Source organism: Lampetra fluviatilis, chromosome 53 (assembly GCF_964198595.1).
Source record: "Lampetra fluviatilis chromosome 53, kcLamFluv1.1, whole genome shotgun sequence".
NCBI classification, from domain to species: domain Eukaryota; kingdom Metazoa; phylum Chordata; class Hyperoartia; order Petromyzontiformes; family Petromyzontidae; genus Lampetra; species Lampetra fluviatilis.
Window position 1 is genome coordinate 4,912,901 of NC_136327.1, and position 20,563 is coordinate 4,933,463.

General features: G+C 49.7%; 1 protein-coding gene across 3 annotated transcripts in view; it reads right to left on the reverse strand.

Annotated features, from left to right (window-relative positions):
- LOC144949313 (BDNF/NT-3 growth factors receptor-like) overlaps positions 1-12,308 on the reverse strand; it is a 283,555-nt gene extending 271,247 nt beyond the window's left edge. For 2 of the 3 annotated variants that reach the window (XM_078879269.1, XM_078879267.1), the window contains exon 1: positions 11,090-12,307. In XM_078879269.1, the coding sequence (XP_078735395.1) occupies positions 11,090-11,379 (290 nt within the window). In that variant the 5' untranslated portion in view covers positions 11,380-12,307. Of the gene's footprint in view, positions 1-11,089 lie in introns of all 3 variants that reach the window. The other variant, XM_078879268.1, reaches the window with a different exon arrangement.
- Between the last annotated feature and the right edge of the window lie 8,255 nt (positions 12,309-20,563).

The following is a 20,563-nucleotide window of genomic DNA, read 5'->3' on the forward strand; positions in this document are numbered from 1 at the left end:
CCATCACATCTACCCCTCGAAGGAACGAAACAGGCGGATTTCTCCACAAATCTGGCTGTCGCCTGATGAAGCTAGTTGCAATTACTGGGGAAACGTCGTACTCAGATTGTAAATGTTGTGGCTTTGCTCTCCAAAACACCGGTGTGATGTACTAATACAGAATTGGCACGTTTTGTTTACGTGACAAACCTTACTAATTGGCTGTGTCGGGTGGTGGCGGGTTTAACGACACATTTATATTTTTACGAAATCTAACCCCCCCAAAAACACCTGTATTATGGATGTCACGAGCAGAGAACCAAAAAGCGCACGCGTTGTGTCAATGGCCTCTATGTGAACGAGACACCCCCCCACACCTCACTAGCCGCTGCTGGCTGCTGTGGGATTACGGCTCTGCCTTGATTGCTGGCAGCCGCAGATCCGCCCAGACCCTTTATTATAAGTGCCACTAAGGCTTGGGGGGGTCACTGAGATTATCAACGGCGCCGCATCTTTATATCGTGCGGCCAGCCTTCGCAAAGCTCCCTAGTGCTTGACCCGCGCGGTGTTTAGGATGAATTTGAATCTGTCATTTCATGCGCGCGCGCGTGCCCGTGTCTGTACGCGTGTGTGTGTGTGAGCTCCTCCGGCAGGCAAGGCTGCGTTGGCTGGGTCATGTAGCCCGCATGCCCAGTCACCGCATGCCTAAACAGCTTTTTCTCGGCCGGATCGAGGGGGCTAAACGGGCGCGGCACGGGCTAGAGAAGAGATGGAGTGATGTGGTACAGGAGGACGTGCAGCTGAGTGGACTTGCCGATGACTGGTACCAGCAGTGTCAAGATCGGCCTCAGTGGAGGAGGCTCGTGAAGGACGCTACTGGGCAGTTGGAGGCAGTCGCCCTCCAACAACAACGGAGGGCGGAGGAGCGACGCTCACAACAACGAGCGGAGTGCCGGGTGGCTAAAGCACAGCAAGTTGGTACAGTAGGGGGCACAAATGGTGCATCAGCCAGTCATCTCGGTCATCTCGGTCAGTCGACCCGTGGCACCTGCTGGGTCTGCCCCGTGACCTCCTGCCAGCGGGCGTTCGACACTTCACGTGGCCTCAAGGTGCACTTGGCCTGGCACAAGCGTCGTGGTGACGTCACCGCCACTTAGTGGCGAATGGCGGTTGTTGTTGTGTACGCGTGTGTCTGTGGAGCGGTAGGGTAGCGGTTAGCGCGCTGCGCTACGAACCCGTCGCACTCAAGTTTGGTTCGCGCTCACGGCCAACACCAGTGGCGATGATCTGAACCGGTCATGGGCCTCCCGTAATTCGAATCAGCCTCAAATGAGTTACCGGGTTTCGGTGGTGTGTAAGCATTGCCACTGGGGAGATAAAGGCGGCCGGGCGTGGTGTTGGCCACCTACCCCTTGTGTGCCATGCCTTCATAGGTGCTCGGAAACAGCACTTGTCCCAACAGTCTATTAAGGCTATACGGGGGATGTTTATTTTTCGTGCGTGTGTGCGTATGTGAACGGAGGGAGCGGTGGTGCCGTGATTAGCGCACTGCGGCTATGAATCCCCTAGACCAGAATTTAATTCCCAGCCAGGGCTAACAATTGGCAAGTGATAACTGAACCGGTTCGTGGGTATCCCCCCTCCCCCACCTGCCCGGTTCGCTAACTCAAAGTGCCCAGCTTGGTGAGGTATGGTCAAGCAATTTCCCACGTGGGGGGGGGGGGGGGGTGGGGGTCATCATCAAAGCCGTGGATTGCCAAAGGGGGTGTATATTATTATTATTATGAATTATTATGATTGTTGTTAAATGCTAGGGTGCGTAGTTGTGTAATGAATTCCGCGTGACCTTGCAAGGATATAAAAGTAGTAGAGTGATTGTGGAAGCCCCGTTAATGCGAACACAAAACGACAAAGATCCCCCGTATAGCCTTAACAGACTGTTGGGACAAGTGCTGTGAGCGAGCACCTGTGAAGGCCGGCACGGCAAACGAGACGTGACTTAACCGAAAGAACCAAATAATAATTCCTGCAGTCACGAAAGTTCTAAAATTAAGATTGAGGGGGTGGGTGGCCAGCACCATACCGCCTTTGTCTCCTTAGTGGCGATGATTACACACCGCACCAGTTACTCATTTGGGGCTAAGTCGACTTAGGGGAGGCCCAGGGGTTGCCTGACGGATACACTACCGCAAACACACACACACGTGCACACGTGCACACTTGCACACACACACGTGCACACATGCCCAGAAGTAAAAAAAAATCCAATATGAATCTATAAAAATTCCAATCTTGCATCGGGGTCCCTCCATGGCATGTTTTCAATTTTGCTGAATTAATAGGATTTTCACCTTAAAACATTAATTCTAAGTAATCTCTTAATAAGCTGCGCATACATCATTAATGTAATTTATTTTACTAATAACGCACTGTCTCAAAACCAATTTACAAATATAAAACACGAGACGATTAATAACGGCCGCACTTTAGCAATTCCGCGTGTGACATTACGGCATCGACGGGAAAACTTGCATCCGCTGGCCTCTGTTCATCATCATCAGCAGCAGCAGCCTTGAGCAATCCACTGCTGGATGAAGGTAACCACCCGTCACCCCCTCATCATCACCATCATGCGATGTAAAAATCCACCTCGGCCTACACTGCACAATCGTAATGACAACGCGACAGATGGCCTCCCACCAGTGATGGAATCGCAGCCTCCAGCTAGAGAGAGAGAGAGCTGGCGTCGGTTTTGACGTCCGAATTGGAGACGGAGCTGTGGAATTCGGATGCGCGCAAAAAAGGGGGAATATTTGTTGCGTGTGGCTGACGTTCGTAACTTAAATTGTAGTCTTGATTTGTTTACATTTTAGTCAAAGGGTAATGCCCCAGGACCCGCACGGCGTGTGGAGGCATTCATCCAGCAGTGTGTTCGTCCCGGTATGATGACGTTGCATCTCGCCATTCCGCAGATGCCGTCATTCTTTGAACAGCTGACTGACGGAAATGACTCACCACGTGCGGGCTCACTGCAAACGCCCCCTCAATGAGATCGCTTTCAACCAGCGTCTATCCGGAGCTGGCATCGAACCGTCGGACACACACCCGTTCGTGTGAAGTTCGCTCAGGAGATTAGCCAGCAGCCTAGACGACGTCCGCGGTTAGTTAATTAAGAGTCACCGTACTCGAAAAGGACAACGCGTTGCCGTTCCTCGGCATTGGCGTTCCTGAAGCCACCGTTGCAAACGCCACACAGTTGCCACGGCCGGTCTTCCACCAACCCACCCACCCACCCACAAAGTGGTACCGATTTTATCGGCCCCGGAGTGGTGATGATTGCACCTCGTCGACTCGTTTTCCCCCACCCGCCCACCTCCGACAAGGTTCTTGGAACTTGCAAAACTTCTACCAAATGAGCCGTGTGCGTGCTCACCACAGTGCCACCCATCAGCCGGTCCGTGAAAGAGACATTTGGGGGACCGATGAAAATCAACGTCATCCCTGCGCCCCCCCCCCCCTCCCTACACCCCCACCAACTCCTCGCGATTTGCCCGCCGCCGATTGTACAATATGAAGCGGTAAAGGCGCGGCTCTGCAATTGCGAGTCGCGCGACTGCTGGTGGTAGGGCCTCCGTTAGAGGGAGCTCGAGAGAGAAGCCCCCCAACTCTCTCTCTCAATGGGCACCGTAGCCCCCCTCCCCCCTTCCACGCAGGCCAGATGTCTTGGAAGGGCTTGGAGTTACCCACACTTTACCCCACCGCACGCGGACCTGGTAGTGGAGCCCATTGTAGTGGACGTAGACTGGCCGAGCTGTAGTTCTGGCGAGGATAGCCTCAATGACGATTTCACAACAAACATTGCGTTGGCAATGGAGCACCAAGAACAACAACAACAACAACGTATAACATTACCCTAAACAGATATATATGTGTGTGTGTGAAATCGACGGCGTTCTGGGCAACGCTCCTTCTACTTTTGCTAAAAACAAGACCCATCGTTCCCCAAAAATGTCACCTATGTTATGGCATTGTTTAAAATATGTTGCCGTTTTCCTCTTATGGCAGTGTTGTTGACCAATAGCGACGCTGCTATTGACCAACAGAGATGTCATTTCAAATGAGTTTGTGAATCAAGATGATGATTTAAACGTACTTAGTTAGTTCCAGTGGCTTCCTAATATCGGAACGAAGAGCGTTCCAGACGGCCGCAGAAGCGCATCTGAGTGTGTGTATGTGTTTATGTGCTGGGCTTCATAGGTGCTGCTTGCTAAACAGCACTTGCCCTAACAAGCTATACGGGGGACTTGTGTCTATGTGTGTATGTTGAACTTCTTTAGCACCGTACGTAGCCAACGGTACTCATCGGATGGTGCGGAGGTAGGACGACAAACTAAACATACACAACAATTTTTTTTTTTACAAATTAGTTTTCAATGTAGACGATTTAAAAGTGCATTCATAGCTCCAGTGGCTCCCTAATAGCGGGAAGGAAGAGCGTTCCAGACGGCCGCAGAGAGGATTCGGCCGGACACTGCAGACATTTCAAATGTTCTTGTGTGTATGTTTGTTGAACTTATTTCAACAAACATACGTAGCCAACCGCGTTAATCGCAGAGTGCGGCGGAAGGACAATAAACACTCAACAAACGCACCATTTTTTTTAAAATAAATTATTTTCAATCTAATTGATTTCAGAGTGCATCAGCTCCAGGTCCCCGTACCCATCCCTCGTCGTATCGTCTCACTGGCACTCCCTGGCTACCTCCACCATCTGATTTGGGTGGGTTGGGGGGGGGGTACAGGGAAGAGGGGGGGAACGTCGACTTACAAATCCGTGTGCGGGCTGCACGCACGCAGCTACTAAACCCCAGCGGTGTGACTGCAAGAATATCAACAACGCAGGCGCAGCGAACGCCTTTCCACGGATGTGGAGGAGGTCGGCTGAGCGGGTAGGAGACCCCCCCCCCACCCTCTGTCTTTGTAAAAGCGCTCCTCTGTGCTTCTCCGTGTCACGGCGCTGCGCTGCGAAACGCGACGCCCCGAGTTTCATTCCCGACCGCGGCTCACGCCAACACCGGCTGACTGTCATCTGAACCGGTCCTGGGCCTCCCCTAGGTCGACTCAGCCTCGAATGAGTCACTGGTGCGGTGTGTAGTAAACGTCGCCAGTCGCGGAGACACAGGCTGCTTGGTCGTGGTGCTGGCCACCCCACCATCTCGTGTGCCGTGCCGGCCTTCATAGGTGCGACTCGCGAACAGCACTTGCCCCACCAGTCTGCCAAGGCTATACGGGGCGATATTTGTCTTTGTCCGCAAGTCTCTGTCGGTTTCTGTCTGTCAGGTCAACGCGAATTGATACCCGTTGTAAATCGGCACTTGCATCCATTGCACATTCACGATTGTGTTTTTTTTGTGTGTGTTTTTGTCCCCGTGTGTGTGTGTGTGTGCACATTTCCGTCAACCCATACGGGTTTACCCCGTAATATTGTACAGGGAAATTGAGTTTTCAGGTCCATACGGCGTGCAGCCGTTTCAATACTGGCAACAACAAAAATATATATGCATTCGTCTATTTGTTTGTGTTTCTTCCTTGTGATGGGACTTTGTAGGATGAACGTTGAGATGTATAAGGGGCACGGGGTGACCAATAAGGTCTGAATTGGTCTGTAATGAGGTAGGCACTGATAAGGGGTTGACAGCTTTGCGTGTGTGTGTGTGTGTGTTTTTGTCTTTGTATCTCTCCTCGCTTTCCTCTCACTTCCCCCCTACCCTGTTTATGATGTTGTTGTTGTTGTTGCACTAAACGTCACATTCGTACAGGTTATAACATGCATACGCAATTCTAGATTTGAAGCTTTCGTGACTGCAAGGATTCATACTCTTAGTTCTTTCGGTAAAGTCACGTAGGTAAAAAATGAAATTAAAATTAATAAAAATAAAACCATAAAAATCACGACGTTTCGGAGGCAACACAAGTCTCCCTCCCGTGTTGTTGCACTAAACGTCACATTCGAACAGAAATATAACATGCATACGCAAGTCTCCCTCCCGTGTCTGCATATACAAATGCACTGCGCGTCACAGACCATCAGCCTATTGGCTTTCCAGACCGATATTATCCGGCAAGCATCGCTTGTTTTTCAGCAAAGCAGGCTCCGTTGGTGGATAATTTCTGTTCGATTTCTGTTCGCCCACGACCATTCGAGGCGATGGCTTTGGCAGAACACGCACCGGACCACGAAGCTAGGGCCCCCCGAGTTCGATTCCAAGCCACGGCGAACATCAGCGGCGAGCGATGTACGTGAATCAGTCTTTGTGGCGCCCTGCTCGACAACCACCATCCCCCCCCCACCCCCAGATGCTCCCCGATCTTACCATCCCATCTCCTTAACCCACCGGCAGTGACCAGTTTGGTGAAGTATGGTGAAACGATTTCGATTTAAAGCTTTCGTGACTGCAGGGATTAATCTTCTTGGTTCTTTCGGTAAAGTCACGTAGAATGCAGATAATAAAATAATAAAAATAAAACATAATAAAATAATTTTCACGACGTTTCACCCCTCCATCCTAGCTTAAATAGTCGCTCCAAGCCTGGGGCGTGCCATTCAGACTCTGTCTTCTCGACAGACCTGTTCTACACCTGAGGACGGCTGCTTGCGCTGTGGCCGAAACGTCGTGAGAATTATTTTATTACGTTTTATTTTTATTATTTTATTATCTCCATTCTACGTGACTTTACCGAAAGAACCAAGAATATGGCGAAACGATCATCCAGGGCGGACACCGTGGGCGGGTTGAGGCCTTCATCCAACAGCGGATTGACAGGCGAGGGGACCTGATGATTGAAAGTGACAATCCTTGAGGAAGAGCCGTTAAAGGGGCAGCAGAACGGAGTCACTGGGGTAGGGAGCGTTTAAGAAGAAACGAACCGGAGTTATATCCGGGAGAGTAAGAAGAAGAATGTCGCCTTCCAATGCGCCGCTCGCTGTTCGCTCGCTCGCTCTCCCTCTCTCTCGGAGAGAGCGGGCGAAGGACTCGGAGGCGCGAGTCGGAACTGCAGAGAAGTGGGAAGGCAGCTGTGGAGGAGCCGGCGCTAACCAACAATTGCCCAAGATCTGCAGGTCCTCTACATATACGGAAGAAGAAGAATGCCACCTTTGAACGCGCCGAACAACTCGGAGGCACGAGTCGGAACCGCAGAGAAGCGGGAAGGCAGCTGTGGAGGAGCCGGCGCTAACCAACAATTGCCCAAGCTCTGCAGGTCCTCTACATATACGGAATTAAAAGAATGTCACCTTGCAACGCGCCGAACGACTCGGAGGCGCGAGTCGGAACCGCAGAGAAGCGTGCAGGCAGCTATGGAGGAGCTGGCGCTAACCAACAATTGCCCAAGCTCTGCAGGTCCTCTATATATTAAAGTTTAATCGGGCCAATTAATGATGACTGTTTTCACGTGGGAGAAAACCGAAGCATCCACGCGTGGCAAGGGGGAAACGCTCTATCCCTCGTACAGACAGCAGGTGGAGTCCACATTTACTGTGCTGCCTTCCGGCGAGCCAGGGATGTGACTCCTTGACACCCACGGGCAAGAAGGCCACCAGGTCTTCTTGGTTCTTTCGGTAAAGTCACGTAGAAGGGAAATAATAAAAGAATAAAAATAAAACATAATAAAATAATTCTCACGACGTTTCGGCCACAACGCAAGCAGCCGTCCTCAGGTGCCTTGACAAAATAATTTGTCAAGGCGCTCTTCCCCCTCCAACCCAGCTTAAATATACGCTCCAAGCCTGGTGGTGTTTCATTCAGACGCTGTCTTCCCGACAGACCTGTTCTTCACCTGAGGACGGCTGCTTGCGTTGTGGCCGAAACGTCGTGAGAATTATTTTATTATGTTTTATTTTCATTATCTTATTATTTCCCTTCTACGTGACTTTACCGAAAGAACCAAGAAGATGAATCCCTGCAGTCACGAAAGCTTTAAATCGAAAAGGCCACAAGGTGTCTAAAGGCAACGTGAGACTTGTGTAGACGCTGTTGTTGTTGTTGTTGGATGGCCCATTCAGGTGGCACCTCTTGCGTGTATTCTCGTTGCGAAATTCGTTTAAGATTCCGCATGGTGCCGCTGCTGCCGCCTCCTCCTCCCTCCTCCCTCTGTTGCCCTCGCCTGATGACATCATTCGCGACAATGACTTACAGAAAAACACAAACATCTTATTGCCCTCTTCTTTTTTTAATAAAACCTCTCCGTGTTCCTCTGTTCAATTTCCCGAACAATTGTTTCATAATGTTGGCGTCTAGACACTCATCGTTGCTTGCTTGCTTGCTCACTGATATTGTGAAACGTTTCGGTCACATCATTCTATCAAACGTAGGATTAGGGGCTTTAATTATTATTCTTTTTCTGCCTTGTAGATATTATAACACACGTGTTTAATAAGTCGCCTCTGGTCTCCGAGACGTACATTTTTATTTAGTTAAATATTTCTCCACCGCTCTTTGAGCCCATTTTGACAGCAGTGGCGTAGGGACTGAAACAGCGTCTCGTGCTAGCGAATTCGCGATGCGGTGGTTAGCGCACTGCCCTATGAATACCCGGCAAGCTGAGTTTGATTCCTTTCGTCACGAGTGGCATTCGGGTGCCGTGGAATATCTGAACCTTCCCCGGAGCTCTGCCCCATTCATTCAACCAACCCGCCACCGCTCATCGTGGTGAAGTATGGTCACGCAATCCCCCATGATCTTCATCGAGCAGTGGATTGACAAAGGTTACGTGTCCTTGGTCAGATGCGTAACGGATTCAACGATTCGTTCCGACTTATTCGGCCTCAAATAATGAACACCTTTGGATTCTTATTTCTGATTTTCAATTGCAACTTTCTGCAAACGCGTCTCTCTCTATATATATAAACACACGGACACAGTCAGAAATCATATCGGTCATAAATTGTACTCTTTAAAAGCATGTCTACGGCCATATAAAAAAAGAAAATCCACAAATATACTTTAGTGTGTCATATAAGGGGTCTTGTCCATAGATTTATGCTCATACAGGTGCCTACAGTTTACGCGTCATAAATCATAAATCATTTAGGAATTTAATATTTATGTATAAATATTTCAACACGGGGCTGTTTCTATTTTATTTTAGGACAGCAATCCCAGGCACCACGACGTACACCCCCCCCACCTCACTGCTCTCTTGCTGACCGCTGCCAAATATTGGAGCATGTCACCCAAAAGGCCATTTCACCCGCACCTGACCGCTCCTGCAGGCCCGCCAAGCTCTTGTGACAGCGAGCCGATTTGCCTTTCTTAACAATAGCGGGGGTCTCTCTCCTGCCTTCTCTGGCTATCACCGACCACCATTCGTCCTCCATATCACCTCGATAGATATACACGCACACACACAATCAAAAACGCCACTCCCGCAACTCTGCTGCGATCATCATCATCATCATCTATGAAAATGTCCGTAATCATCATCATCATCGTCGTCGTCTGTAAAGCGAAGAGCGTGTTCCTATCCACCCACCTGTTTGCCCGCTCACAAGCAACGTGCAAAACGAATACGCGCCCTCGCTCGGCATGGCCAGTAGCGATTTCTCTCTCTCTCTCTGCCTGTCTGTCTGTCCGTCCGCATTGCCCGTGTGTCTATCTTTCTGCATCTCGCCTGACGTGCGAGCGATGATTAACACGCTACGCCTGCGTGCGTGCTGCGGATATTCGCACGGGCGCTGCTATACCCCCGTGGCTTTGTCCATCATCCAGTTTCGAAAGGAAGACGAACCCCCCCCCCCCATCCACCTCACCCCCACCCGCCCAAATATCGCGCACGCAGCTCGCTCAAGCGCGCACTATTCGTGTCGCTGTCATTGTCCTGTCAACGTCGATGGGGTGGATGTGTGGCTTGTACGTAATGTGCTATGATTTTTCTTCTTCTCGCTCCGGTGACCGGGTATTGTCAAATAAATATATAAATGTACACACCGCACGCGCGCGCGCGCGCAAATATACGGGCGTGAAAAGATCGCCGTGTCGGTGACGAGTAAAGGAGCAGCAGCGAGAGAGACAAATCGAGGTAATATTTTGCGATCGGTAGGCACGCTGTTAACACGGGTAGCAGCGTTATCGACGACACACGCTACAACTAATGCTTAATTTAAAGACAACAACAATAACGGCGATTGCATTTCAAAGTAAGATCCTCCTTTAAACAAAAAAAAAACCACATCGGTCTTAAGAACTCATTGAGGCTTCCTTAGCTCAAGGAGAATTGCTACCCTCAATCAATAATGAATTCACGACGTGTCCGATTCCACGCACAGAGCCCGCGTCTCAATGCACACGAGGCAACAGCAACAGTCCGGCTGTCCCACGCCTCCGTGGGCATATTCAGAGACGGTGAAACAAACACACGAACAAACGCAAGCATCCTAACGGCGTGACTCTCCTGCGAATGAGTCGCGAGACTCACATCAGGAAACATGACAACCCTCGACACAAATGAGACATTACCACTCTCGCCCCACGTTTGGCTCGGACGTGCGCATGACAACACGCGCGCGCATATTTCGCATCTCAGTTGAACGTGCAATTTATTTTTCGTTCAATTAAAGCAATACTAAAAAGCTGGACCCTCTTGAAAATGAGTGCCGAGATTCGTCGATGGTTGGCTTTGCCAAGAGAAAAAAAAAAACCAGGGAGAATTACTTTCTACCCTCGATAAATAATACATTACCCCAGACTATCCACGCTCCCCGTCTGTATCGCTCACACATCTCGCACCTCCTTTGATCGTATGTCTCGCAGCGACCCTCCTGAAAACAAGTCCCGAGACTCAGACGCGCTATCTCTGTCCGAATAAAAAAAATATAACCAACAATTACTCTACCCTGGACGAATAGTGAATCACAACGGCGCTGCCTGTCCATCACTCACTGTGCCCGTACGCGTTGCAGGCGCGCGTCTAACACAAGACAAAGGTGCTCCTGCGTAGCCTTTGCAGCCTGTTCGGGGCAAGTGCTGTCAGCGAGCACCTGGTGAAGGTGCCGACACGGCACGCGTGGCTATCAAACGCACAGACACAGGCACAGGCGGACGACGGCACTCACATCTCTGTGACGTTGCCCATATCCGGAGCCGTCTCGAGCACGGGGAAGGCTCCCAGGGTGTTGAGCTGGCTGCAATTGAGTCGGCCGGGCACGGTGCAGTTGCACGCGTCCGGGCATGCCGAAGACGACGCACCGCTCGTCGACACGACGACCAGGAGTCCCGCAGCGAGAAACCAGGAGGAGGACCTCATCGTCCTACTCCTCCTCCACGTCGTCCTCCTCCTCCCGGCTGTTCCTTGGATGGACGATGATGACGACGACGACTCCTCCATCGTCGATGTCTCCTTCATCCTCTTCGTCTTCTTCTTCTTCGGCGACTCGCCTCGCTCTGGTGTCTCTCCTCTAGGCGCCCACTTGGTCCACGGCGAAGAACGGCGGCGGCTGTGGCCGCAAGCGCATTACATAACGGAGTGTTCGAAAGGTGGTGGTGCGTAGTGAGTTCGTCTGCGCGCGCCTGTGTGTGTGTGTGTGTGTGTCTGCGTGTGTGTGTCTGCGTGTGTGCGCGCGCGCGCGCGTGTGCGTGCGTGTCTCTGTGTCTCGTGATACCAATTTGAGTGCACGGATTGATTGGCCCGCCCGATAGCCGCGTTATTCTGTTTCAGAATAGATTTTTCGCTTTTTTAAACAACCGATTCGAAGAGGTCGATGTTGCGTCGAGGCGCGGCTTGTCGGGGTTTTGACCGACGCGAGGAATTCGGAGGACGGACTGAAATCGCGCAAAGTTGATGCGCAACTGGGATTCAGCAACAAACCCACTCGGTCGGAGTCTTCGCTTGAGAACGAGACGGTGCCAAATGACGAAAACGATGATGATGGTCAATGTTCCCCCCCCCCCCCCTGCCCCCGAAGCAATGATTTCACACACCTCGATCCTATTTCCGTGAATAATTATAATACTAATGATGATGATGGTGGTGGCGGCGGCGGTTGCGGTAATTTTGACGAAGACGGAGCAGCAATTAGTTGTCCGGACTCGGTCGCGTGGTCCACTCCGTCGTGACGCCGCACGAATTCCTTAATGGATTCGCGTTGCGCGCTCGTGCAGCGAGGCGCATTCCCGATTTTCAGCCCGGGGCAGCGAGCAGCAGCAGCAGCAGCAGCGGGCCGAGCATCAGCGACGGCAGCGGTTCTCGCGAGCTCAGCGGCAGCAGCGGCAGCGGCAGCAGCGGCAGCGGCAGCAGCCCCCCCGCTCTGCGCTCACTCGCTCATTTGAAACGCGGAGCGCGGAGCCGTCGAGATGACGCGGCGCGCCCGCTGCGTCTCTGCGTCACCGCGCTCCGATTCTATTCCGCTTCTCCGCTTTCGCTCTGCTCCTCCGCGCTGCTTCTGTCAGGAGGTGGCGGTGGGGGAGGGGGGATGCAGAGAGCTGGAGTCCCCCCCATGTGGCTGCCAGTGGGCAGTGGTTCCACCGTGAGGATGACGGTGGAGAGGATTATGTGGTGATGGTGGTGGTGGTGGGTGAGGGTCGTGTGGCTGCGTTGTGAGATGCGGTGCGGTGGGCGCACCCATCGTAACGGGGCGACCTCTTAATTATTGTTCGACGGTTCGACTTAGCCCATCCTTCCTTCTGGGTTCATAAAATGGGTACCAATTTGCCGGAAGGTCGGCAGCGGTAGTCTTAATTATGAAGTCTTGCTGAAGATCGCTAAGGGGTGGGGGGGGTGAGAAACGCCTCCCAAAGATCGTTTCAGCAGTGGAGCAAACGCGACACCAGCATGCGGCAAACTGTGACCATGACGTGAACAGAATGAAGGCAAGTAGACACACACACACTTCTAAATTCGTCATCATCAGCAGCAGTGGTGGCCGTGATCTATCCACCGCTGGATGAAAGCCTCTCCCAAAAAGCCATCACCAATCGCTCACGAGCAGACGCTGCAACAATGGTTCCACCGAGGCTGCCACAATCGCGCGAGCTAATTTCATCGCCTGTAAAAATTTTAAATTAATAAAAGTAAAATAAAAATAAAATAAAAAATCACGACGTTTCGGAGGCAACACAAGTTTCACTTGATACAGCTATCGTGCTGTGACGGTTCCACCTGTGTTACCTCCGAAACGTCGTGATTTTTATTTTATTTTTATTTGACTTTTATTAATTTTTATTTTTTACCTACGTGACTTTACCGAATACAACCTAAGAATATGAATCCTTGCAGTCACGAAAGCTTCAAATCTAGAAATGATTTCATCGCTGCCATCTCCAGGGCGGACGTGCCCGTATTGACTCCTTCCATCCCTGCGTCTGCCACTCCGTCGTTACCCTTAACGGTCAAGAATTACCCTGCCCAAAATTCACGATCATGATTCCGGCTTAAGAGCGCAACAAAAACTAAAAAAAAAACCCAACCAATATTTCACCTTTTAGTGCCGGCTTCCTGACACTACGCGTGATTAGCTTTGGAATCCCACGATCCCAAGTGGGCCTTATTGCTTTTATTTGTGGTGTAAATTTTGGGCTTATTGTAGTCATGGCCTAGCCTCGCACCTACCCAGCCGCCCCCGCTCCCCTGCCCCCTTGACCCCCTGAACCCCACCCCCACCTCGAACCCCCTCCATCACAAACGTTGGGGGGGTGGGGGGGGGGGTAGCCCATATTACATGTCCTGTATATGTGAATCGTGAAGCGTAAATCGTATTTATTTTAAATATAATATCACCTCCACTCAAGAGGGTGTCAAAACATTGTACACTAAATTAAACGGAACACATATGTGCTCGCTACACCTGCAGGAGACTCTATGAAGAAGTGCCGTTGACCGAAACGTCGGTCATTATATATATATATTTCATGTATTTAAGGCCAGTCATTGACGAACGTGTTGGGGTTTTCTCTTGTTATTTGTGCTTTTGCACCAACGCCAACTTTGTGGTGAAATTAGCGGCCTCTGAAAGCTGCATTGATCCGGTTAAATACACGTTACACATCACCAAAACGGTAGATTAATCCAAAAAGCATCCATACATTTATTTGTGCGCTTAGATAATCGATATCAATCGATGGATCGTTACATCCCTAATATATTTGGAATGCATCCAGTTAAATATTAAATCCAGAGTTCATCGTTTAACCTAAGGCCTACTCGATGAGCCAAACTTAACGCTTTTACAAACTCGGGCTTAAAGCGATTACGCATTGATGGTTGTTCTGTGTGTAACGGGGATGGCACGCTAACTCTCATAAAGGTGATGCAATGAATGCGAACGAAACTGTAACGTAAACTCGTGTTGCTTTTCGGAACACGCCCTATTGAAAATAGACCAACATTGATCTAAAGGGGTGGACGTTAAGCCTTGGAGACGGAATTCAGAACAAGGAATATCTCGGCATTGGGGAAATATGCAAATGAGACTTGCTGCAAGAGAGCTTACTCGCTGGCCTTACAAAATATGCACTTCAAATTAAATACCTTCGAAGACAGAACGCCTGCTGTAAAGTTTAGCATAACATGCTTGTGCGTGATTTTTCCTAATTTGTCTGCTTTTGTATGTTTTTTTGGAGTGATCAATAGTTTATTCACACTGTTGTGTTTGCTCGTGTACGAATGGGAAATTATGTTGTCTGCGACGGTTTTGTTGTTGTTATTGTCATTGCTGTTGTTGCTGTTGCGGTAAAAACCCACAGCGAATTGTAAACAACCGCGTCGCATTCTGTTCGGTGAACAAAGCGCAGATAATGAGATAGACTCGACAAATGCTCGTGCTTTGGATTTTAGTTCACGCGTGAACTATTTCTTGGGATGGGCAAGTGCAGGCAATGGATGGCTAATTCCCCATTCGAACGCGGATTTAATATGATTGCGTAAGACGACCACGGCGTCAAATTTGCATATCGGATGGCGACTAGCAATTTCGCTACTGCACCTACTGAGTTATCTCAGTCGTTTGTTGTCCCTTTTGTGCAATCCACTGCTGGATGAAGGCCTCAGAATCCGTTACCGTGTCGGTGGTTGAGTGTGGTTTGACCATACTTCACCACGCCGCTAAGTGCCGATGGGTGGAGGGGGGGTGGGGGACGCAGCACCGGTTTAGATATGAACTGACTACAGCTGATGATAGCCCTGGCTGGGAATCGAACTCTGGTCTCCGGATTCAGAGCACGGAGTGCTAACCACTTCACCACCGCTCATCGCATACATACCTATCCCACCCATAATATCGACACTCTATACAAAGTACAGTATATATATATGTGTGTACCATTCATTGTTTTGCAAATTTGAAGGGGCGAATTGCAAATTATATGTTTAGTGTGTTTGGGTTTGTGGTTTGTGCAATAACCTTCACAGTATGCCCTCTAGTGGTGTCATAAAAAGGTTGGGGTCATTGGTTTAAAGGCTTAAAAAAAACACAAGCGTTAGAATATAAAAACCTTTACAGAATATTAATGTGTTATGAAGAAAGGCCAATGCCCGAAACGTCGCATGTTATAATATTTTTTTTTTCATTTTAACGCCACAGTGTGATTTGTCATTGAGCACCACTGCCAACGCAGCAGCAGCAGCAGCAGCGTCACCAAATAATTGGTTTATGGATTATATTGATCAGCGCTGTGAATGTACAGACAGGAGCTGTCCGGTGCTGATCTCCGGAAAATGTCTCCGCACCCGGCACACCACGTCCATGATACCATCCGCTGCGGTTGTGACGACGAGACCGCACTCCCCGTTGTCTCATTCCACCACCGCCCCAGGTCGCTTTTGAAAAATAAGCTAATTGCTCAAGTAAAAGAAAACTCAAGTAAGCTTTACCTGGTAAGATAAGCAAAAAAGGAGTTTTGTATTTGCATATTTTCTTTAAATGAGTGATTGTTTTGCCTTTCCTATACTTTGCACTGCTATCGTGTTGTTTGCGATGTTTGTTGTTGTAACGTTCTGATCCCGTGCCCCTACTGGACATCGGTGAAAAAGAGCTTCATAGCTCATCGGATTCCTCCAGCGTAAATAAACATTCTTATTCCAATTCAGGGACGAGACTTATGCCCCTGCTTATAAATTCACGGATATACCTTCTTTTTACAACATTAACATTTAGACCGGCCACGAGTTATGAATAATCAACGTAGTTATGAATAATTATCGCGTACATCAACACGAATTTAATTTGGAACCGCTCGTTTTCCGTATAAATGTTTTGTATGACATTGCAGTGCACGTCCATTGTGCTCAACACCACGTTGGACGATATTCGGCCATCAGATCTCCGAAGCTGAGCAGGTTTTTGAACCTGGACATTCTTCAAGCCACTAACGCGTGACATTTATTATTTATAGGCTGCTACTGCAGCTGCTTGGGCTACACGATGGGCAGCATAGTGCAGTACAGCAATGGACTTTTTAATATTTATGAACTGCACCGTGGTGAAGTATGGTCAAACACTCCTCATGGACCGCAAGGCGTGGCCGTTGGCCCTCATCCGACACCGGATTGACATGTAGATATTTTGAACAGACTTCACCACGCTGGTCAGTGCGGGTTTGGTCACGGTTGAGGTCTGCAGTACTTGAGGCATGCTGTATTTAAACCAAAAACAATACATTTGGTAGTAATTCATCGCTTTCACCAGCCGTGGAGCCTCTCTTAAATTAGTCAACAAGCGTAAGTCTTGAGGTTCCAATGGTGCAAATGCTTACCCCGAGCTCTCATACTCTGATGGTACATTGTCTTTGAGTTATGCGCCTTTTGGCGTCATCTGTTCCAACCCATGTGAGACTAGGCTTTAAGGAAAGCTGTCTCGGGTGTGGACCAATCAACTTCAAGGACAGTGCATACATTATCAGAGTTATGTTTTTTGTTTGCATTATGACTGCAGGTATTGTGGTCTATGCAAACATGACTCCTTGTAAAGAAAAAAAAGGTGTCAGTTTTGTTGCCAGATAGAAGGGTAAAAAAACAATTATCAAGCCTAAGTCTGTTGCTTCTCTTGTTGGTTAAGACACTGAATGTGAAAACCGGCCCTTGCCTATAGCATCTGGCACTTCACCAGCATCGATTCAAGCAAAGCCTGAACTCTGCTGCTGAAGAGAACCCGTCGGTCGAAACCCGGTCCAGAGTTGACGTGTTTTTTTTTCTCTGTCTCTTTCTCTCTCGTCTTGATAGCAACGCTGCTGAAATGACGCAACACACAATTTGCCCGATCTTCTTGGTTCTTTCGGTATAGTCACGAAGAAGGAAATAATAAAATAATGAAAATAAAAATAATAAAATAATTCTCACGACGTTTCGGCCACAACGCAACTAGCCGTGTAGTGGAGGTTAAATTTCGATTTAAAGCTTTCGTGATTGCAGGGATTCATCTTCTTGGTTCTTTCGGTATAGTCACGTAGAAGGAAATAATAAAATAACGGCTACTTGCGTTGTGGCCGAAACGTCGTGAGAATTATTTTATTATGTTTTATTTTTATTATTTTATTATTTCCCTTCTACGTGACTTTACCGAAAGAACCAAGAAGATGAATCCCTGCAGTCACGAAAGCTTTAAATCGAAATTTGCCCGATGTTCAATCACCGCTTGCCACCACGGGAGGGAAGGAGAGAGAGTCGTTGTTGTGGCTGCACCCGCGTTGTTGATTCAGTCAGTGGCCGGTGTGACGAGGGGGGATCGGCTGGACCACCTCCTCTTCCTTCTTTCCAAGTGCACTCTGGAATTCAAAGTCCTCTTCTGGCTATTACCACGGTGTATTAATGCGGTGTGCGTAGTAATAAAGTGTTCACAAAATCTGTAAGCGGATACTATTATTGTTGTTGTTGTCGTTGCGGCTTTCACCGTCACCAAAAGTAATATGGTCGCAGCGCTATCATGTTGTGCAATGTTAGGCTGCGAGAAGAATAGCCGATGAGAATGCGACATTTATTTTCGAAATTTCTAATCAGCTGCATTCTTAAGGAAACAAAACACACGCAAAATGATTTTGGTTTATTTCCCCCCCCCCCCCCTACGGTATACCATTCTTCATCTGCCCGCTGTGTTTTATTTTTCCATTAATATTGACTGCTCTTGTATTTCTTACAGCTTTTGTATCTCGTCAGGATGGCGCATTGTAACGATGAGGGTTATTTTTTATTTTCATTCTACAATCTCCCTTTCGTGTTTTTCTGTTTCTTTTTTTTTGCCAACCGCCATTGTGAGCGTAATTATATTTGGAATTTAATTTGCAATTTTACGGCAATAACTTATTTACAAGCTTCATTCGGCAGTTTTTGCCCACATACATTTGAGATAAGATTCGCCTATACAGCAGTGTGTTTTGGTAAAAGATCCAATAACATAATTGCCGCGTTGTAATCAAAGAAACGTAAGAAGTTACCGAAAATATATTCACACACTATCGAGTGTAAAAAATATACACACACTATCGAGTGTGTGTGTATATTGTTTTTGTTATGAAAAAAAATAGACGGGCAAGAAACATATATGTTAAAAACGTAATTATTAGATATATTCTACACCATTGGCTTGTCAAGCTTGCTCGAACGATGTACCTCTATCACACCCTCAAAATATAATTGCGGACCACCATGCCACCAGTAACATATTTTTACGAAATTTAAACCACCCGAAGAGCACTGTTAAAATGGACATTGAAAAAAATCCATAAAAACAATTGTGTTGGATTTTATTGACCCATCTGAATAGTTACACAATGGGCAGTAAACAGAAGAGAGAGAAAATGCACGAACTGGCAACCGTTCCCTGGAACATTTCCACACAACAGGCCCGGGCCACAAGTGGCCCATCGGGACCACCAGTTTGGAACCACCGTGGTGCAATCGTTTCAAATATAGCAAAGACAAAGATCACCCGTATAGACTTAACAAGCTGTTGGGGCAAGTGCTGTTAGCGAGTAGCACCTATGAAGGCCGGAACCACGAGGGGGTGTGGGTGGGTGTGCCAGCACCACGCCCGACCGCATTTGTCTCCCGAGTGGTGATGTTTACACAACGCACCAGGTACTTATTTGAGGCTGAGTCGACCTAGGGCAGGCCCAGGACCTGTTCAATATCCATGCCCATCTTCAATGTGTAACGGTGTCCCAGTTTACGTGGCAAATATGAAAATGACCTACAGGCACCCTTGGACCTGTTGTTTTTAAAGTGTCAAGCAATAGCCACACTCCTCGTTACCTTAGGGGATAATCGTCACTGGTGGTGTTGGCCGTGAACGGGAATCGAACTCGGGGGACCGGGTTCATAGCGCAGCGCGCTAAATGCTACCCTACCGCTCCACACACACACAGACACGCGCACACACACACACACACGCGTGCACACACACGCGCGCGTACACACACACACACAGACACGCGTACACACACACACACACGTACACACACACACACGCGTACACACACACGCGCGCGTACACACACACACAGACACGCGTACACACACACACACGCGTACACACACACACACGCGTACACACACAGACACGCGTACACACACACAGAGACACGCGTACACACACAGACACGCGTACACACACACACACAGACACGCGTACACACACACACAGAGACACGCGTACACACACACAGAGACACGCGTGCACACAGACACGCGTGCACACACACACGCGTACACACACACACGCGTACACACAGACACGCGTACACACACACACAGACACGCGTACACACACACACAGACACGCGTACACACACACACAGACACGCGTACACACACACACAGACACGCGTACACACACACAGACACGCGTACACACACACACACAGACACGCGTACACACAGACACACGCGTACACACAGACACGCGTACACACAGACACGCGTACACACACGCGCGTACAGACACACGCGCACGCACGAGATGACAGATTCAAATTCATCCTAAACACCGCGCGGGTCAAGCACTGGGGAGCTTTGCGGTAGGGGGTGGGGGGGGTTGTCGTCGCGCAGCAGACAGCGGTAATCACTTCGCACCTGAGACGTGGTTAGCAATCATCGGGCGCGTGCTGCGTGGAAAATTGTTCGTTTTGTACCTTTTTTTTTAATGGGCCGGAGAATAAATTAGGTGGTGGGTTCGCGAGAACTCGAGTTTGTGGAGAGTGGAGGGGGGTTGGGGGTGGAGGGGGGGTGGAGGGGGGGGGTGGGGGGGTGGGGGGTGGAGGGGGGTTGGGGGTGGAGGGGGGGGTGGAGGGGGGGTGGGGGGGTGGGGGGTGGAGGGGGGGTGGGGGGGTGGAGGGGGGGTGGGGGGGTGAAGGGGGGGTGGAGGGGGGGGGGGTGGAGGGGGGGGTGGGGGGTGGAGGGGGGTGGGGGGGTGGAGAGGGGTGGGGGGGTGGAAGGGGGGTTGGGGGTGGAGGGGGGGTGGAGGGGGGGGTGGGGGGGGTGGGGGGGGTGGAGGGGGGGTGGGGGGGTGGAGGGGGGGTGGGGGGTGGAGGGGGGTGGGGGGGTGGAGGGGGTGGGGGGGGTGGAGGGGGGTGGCTGGTGGAGAGGGGGTGGGGGGGTGGAGGGG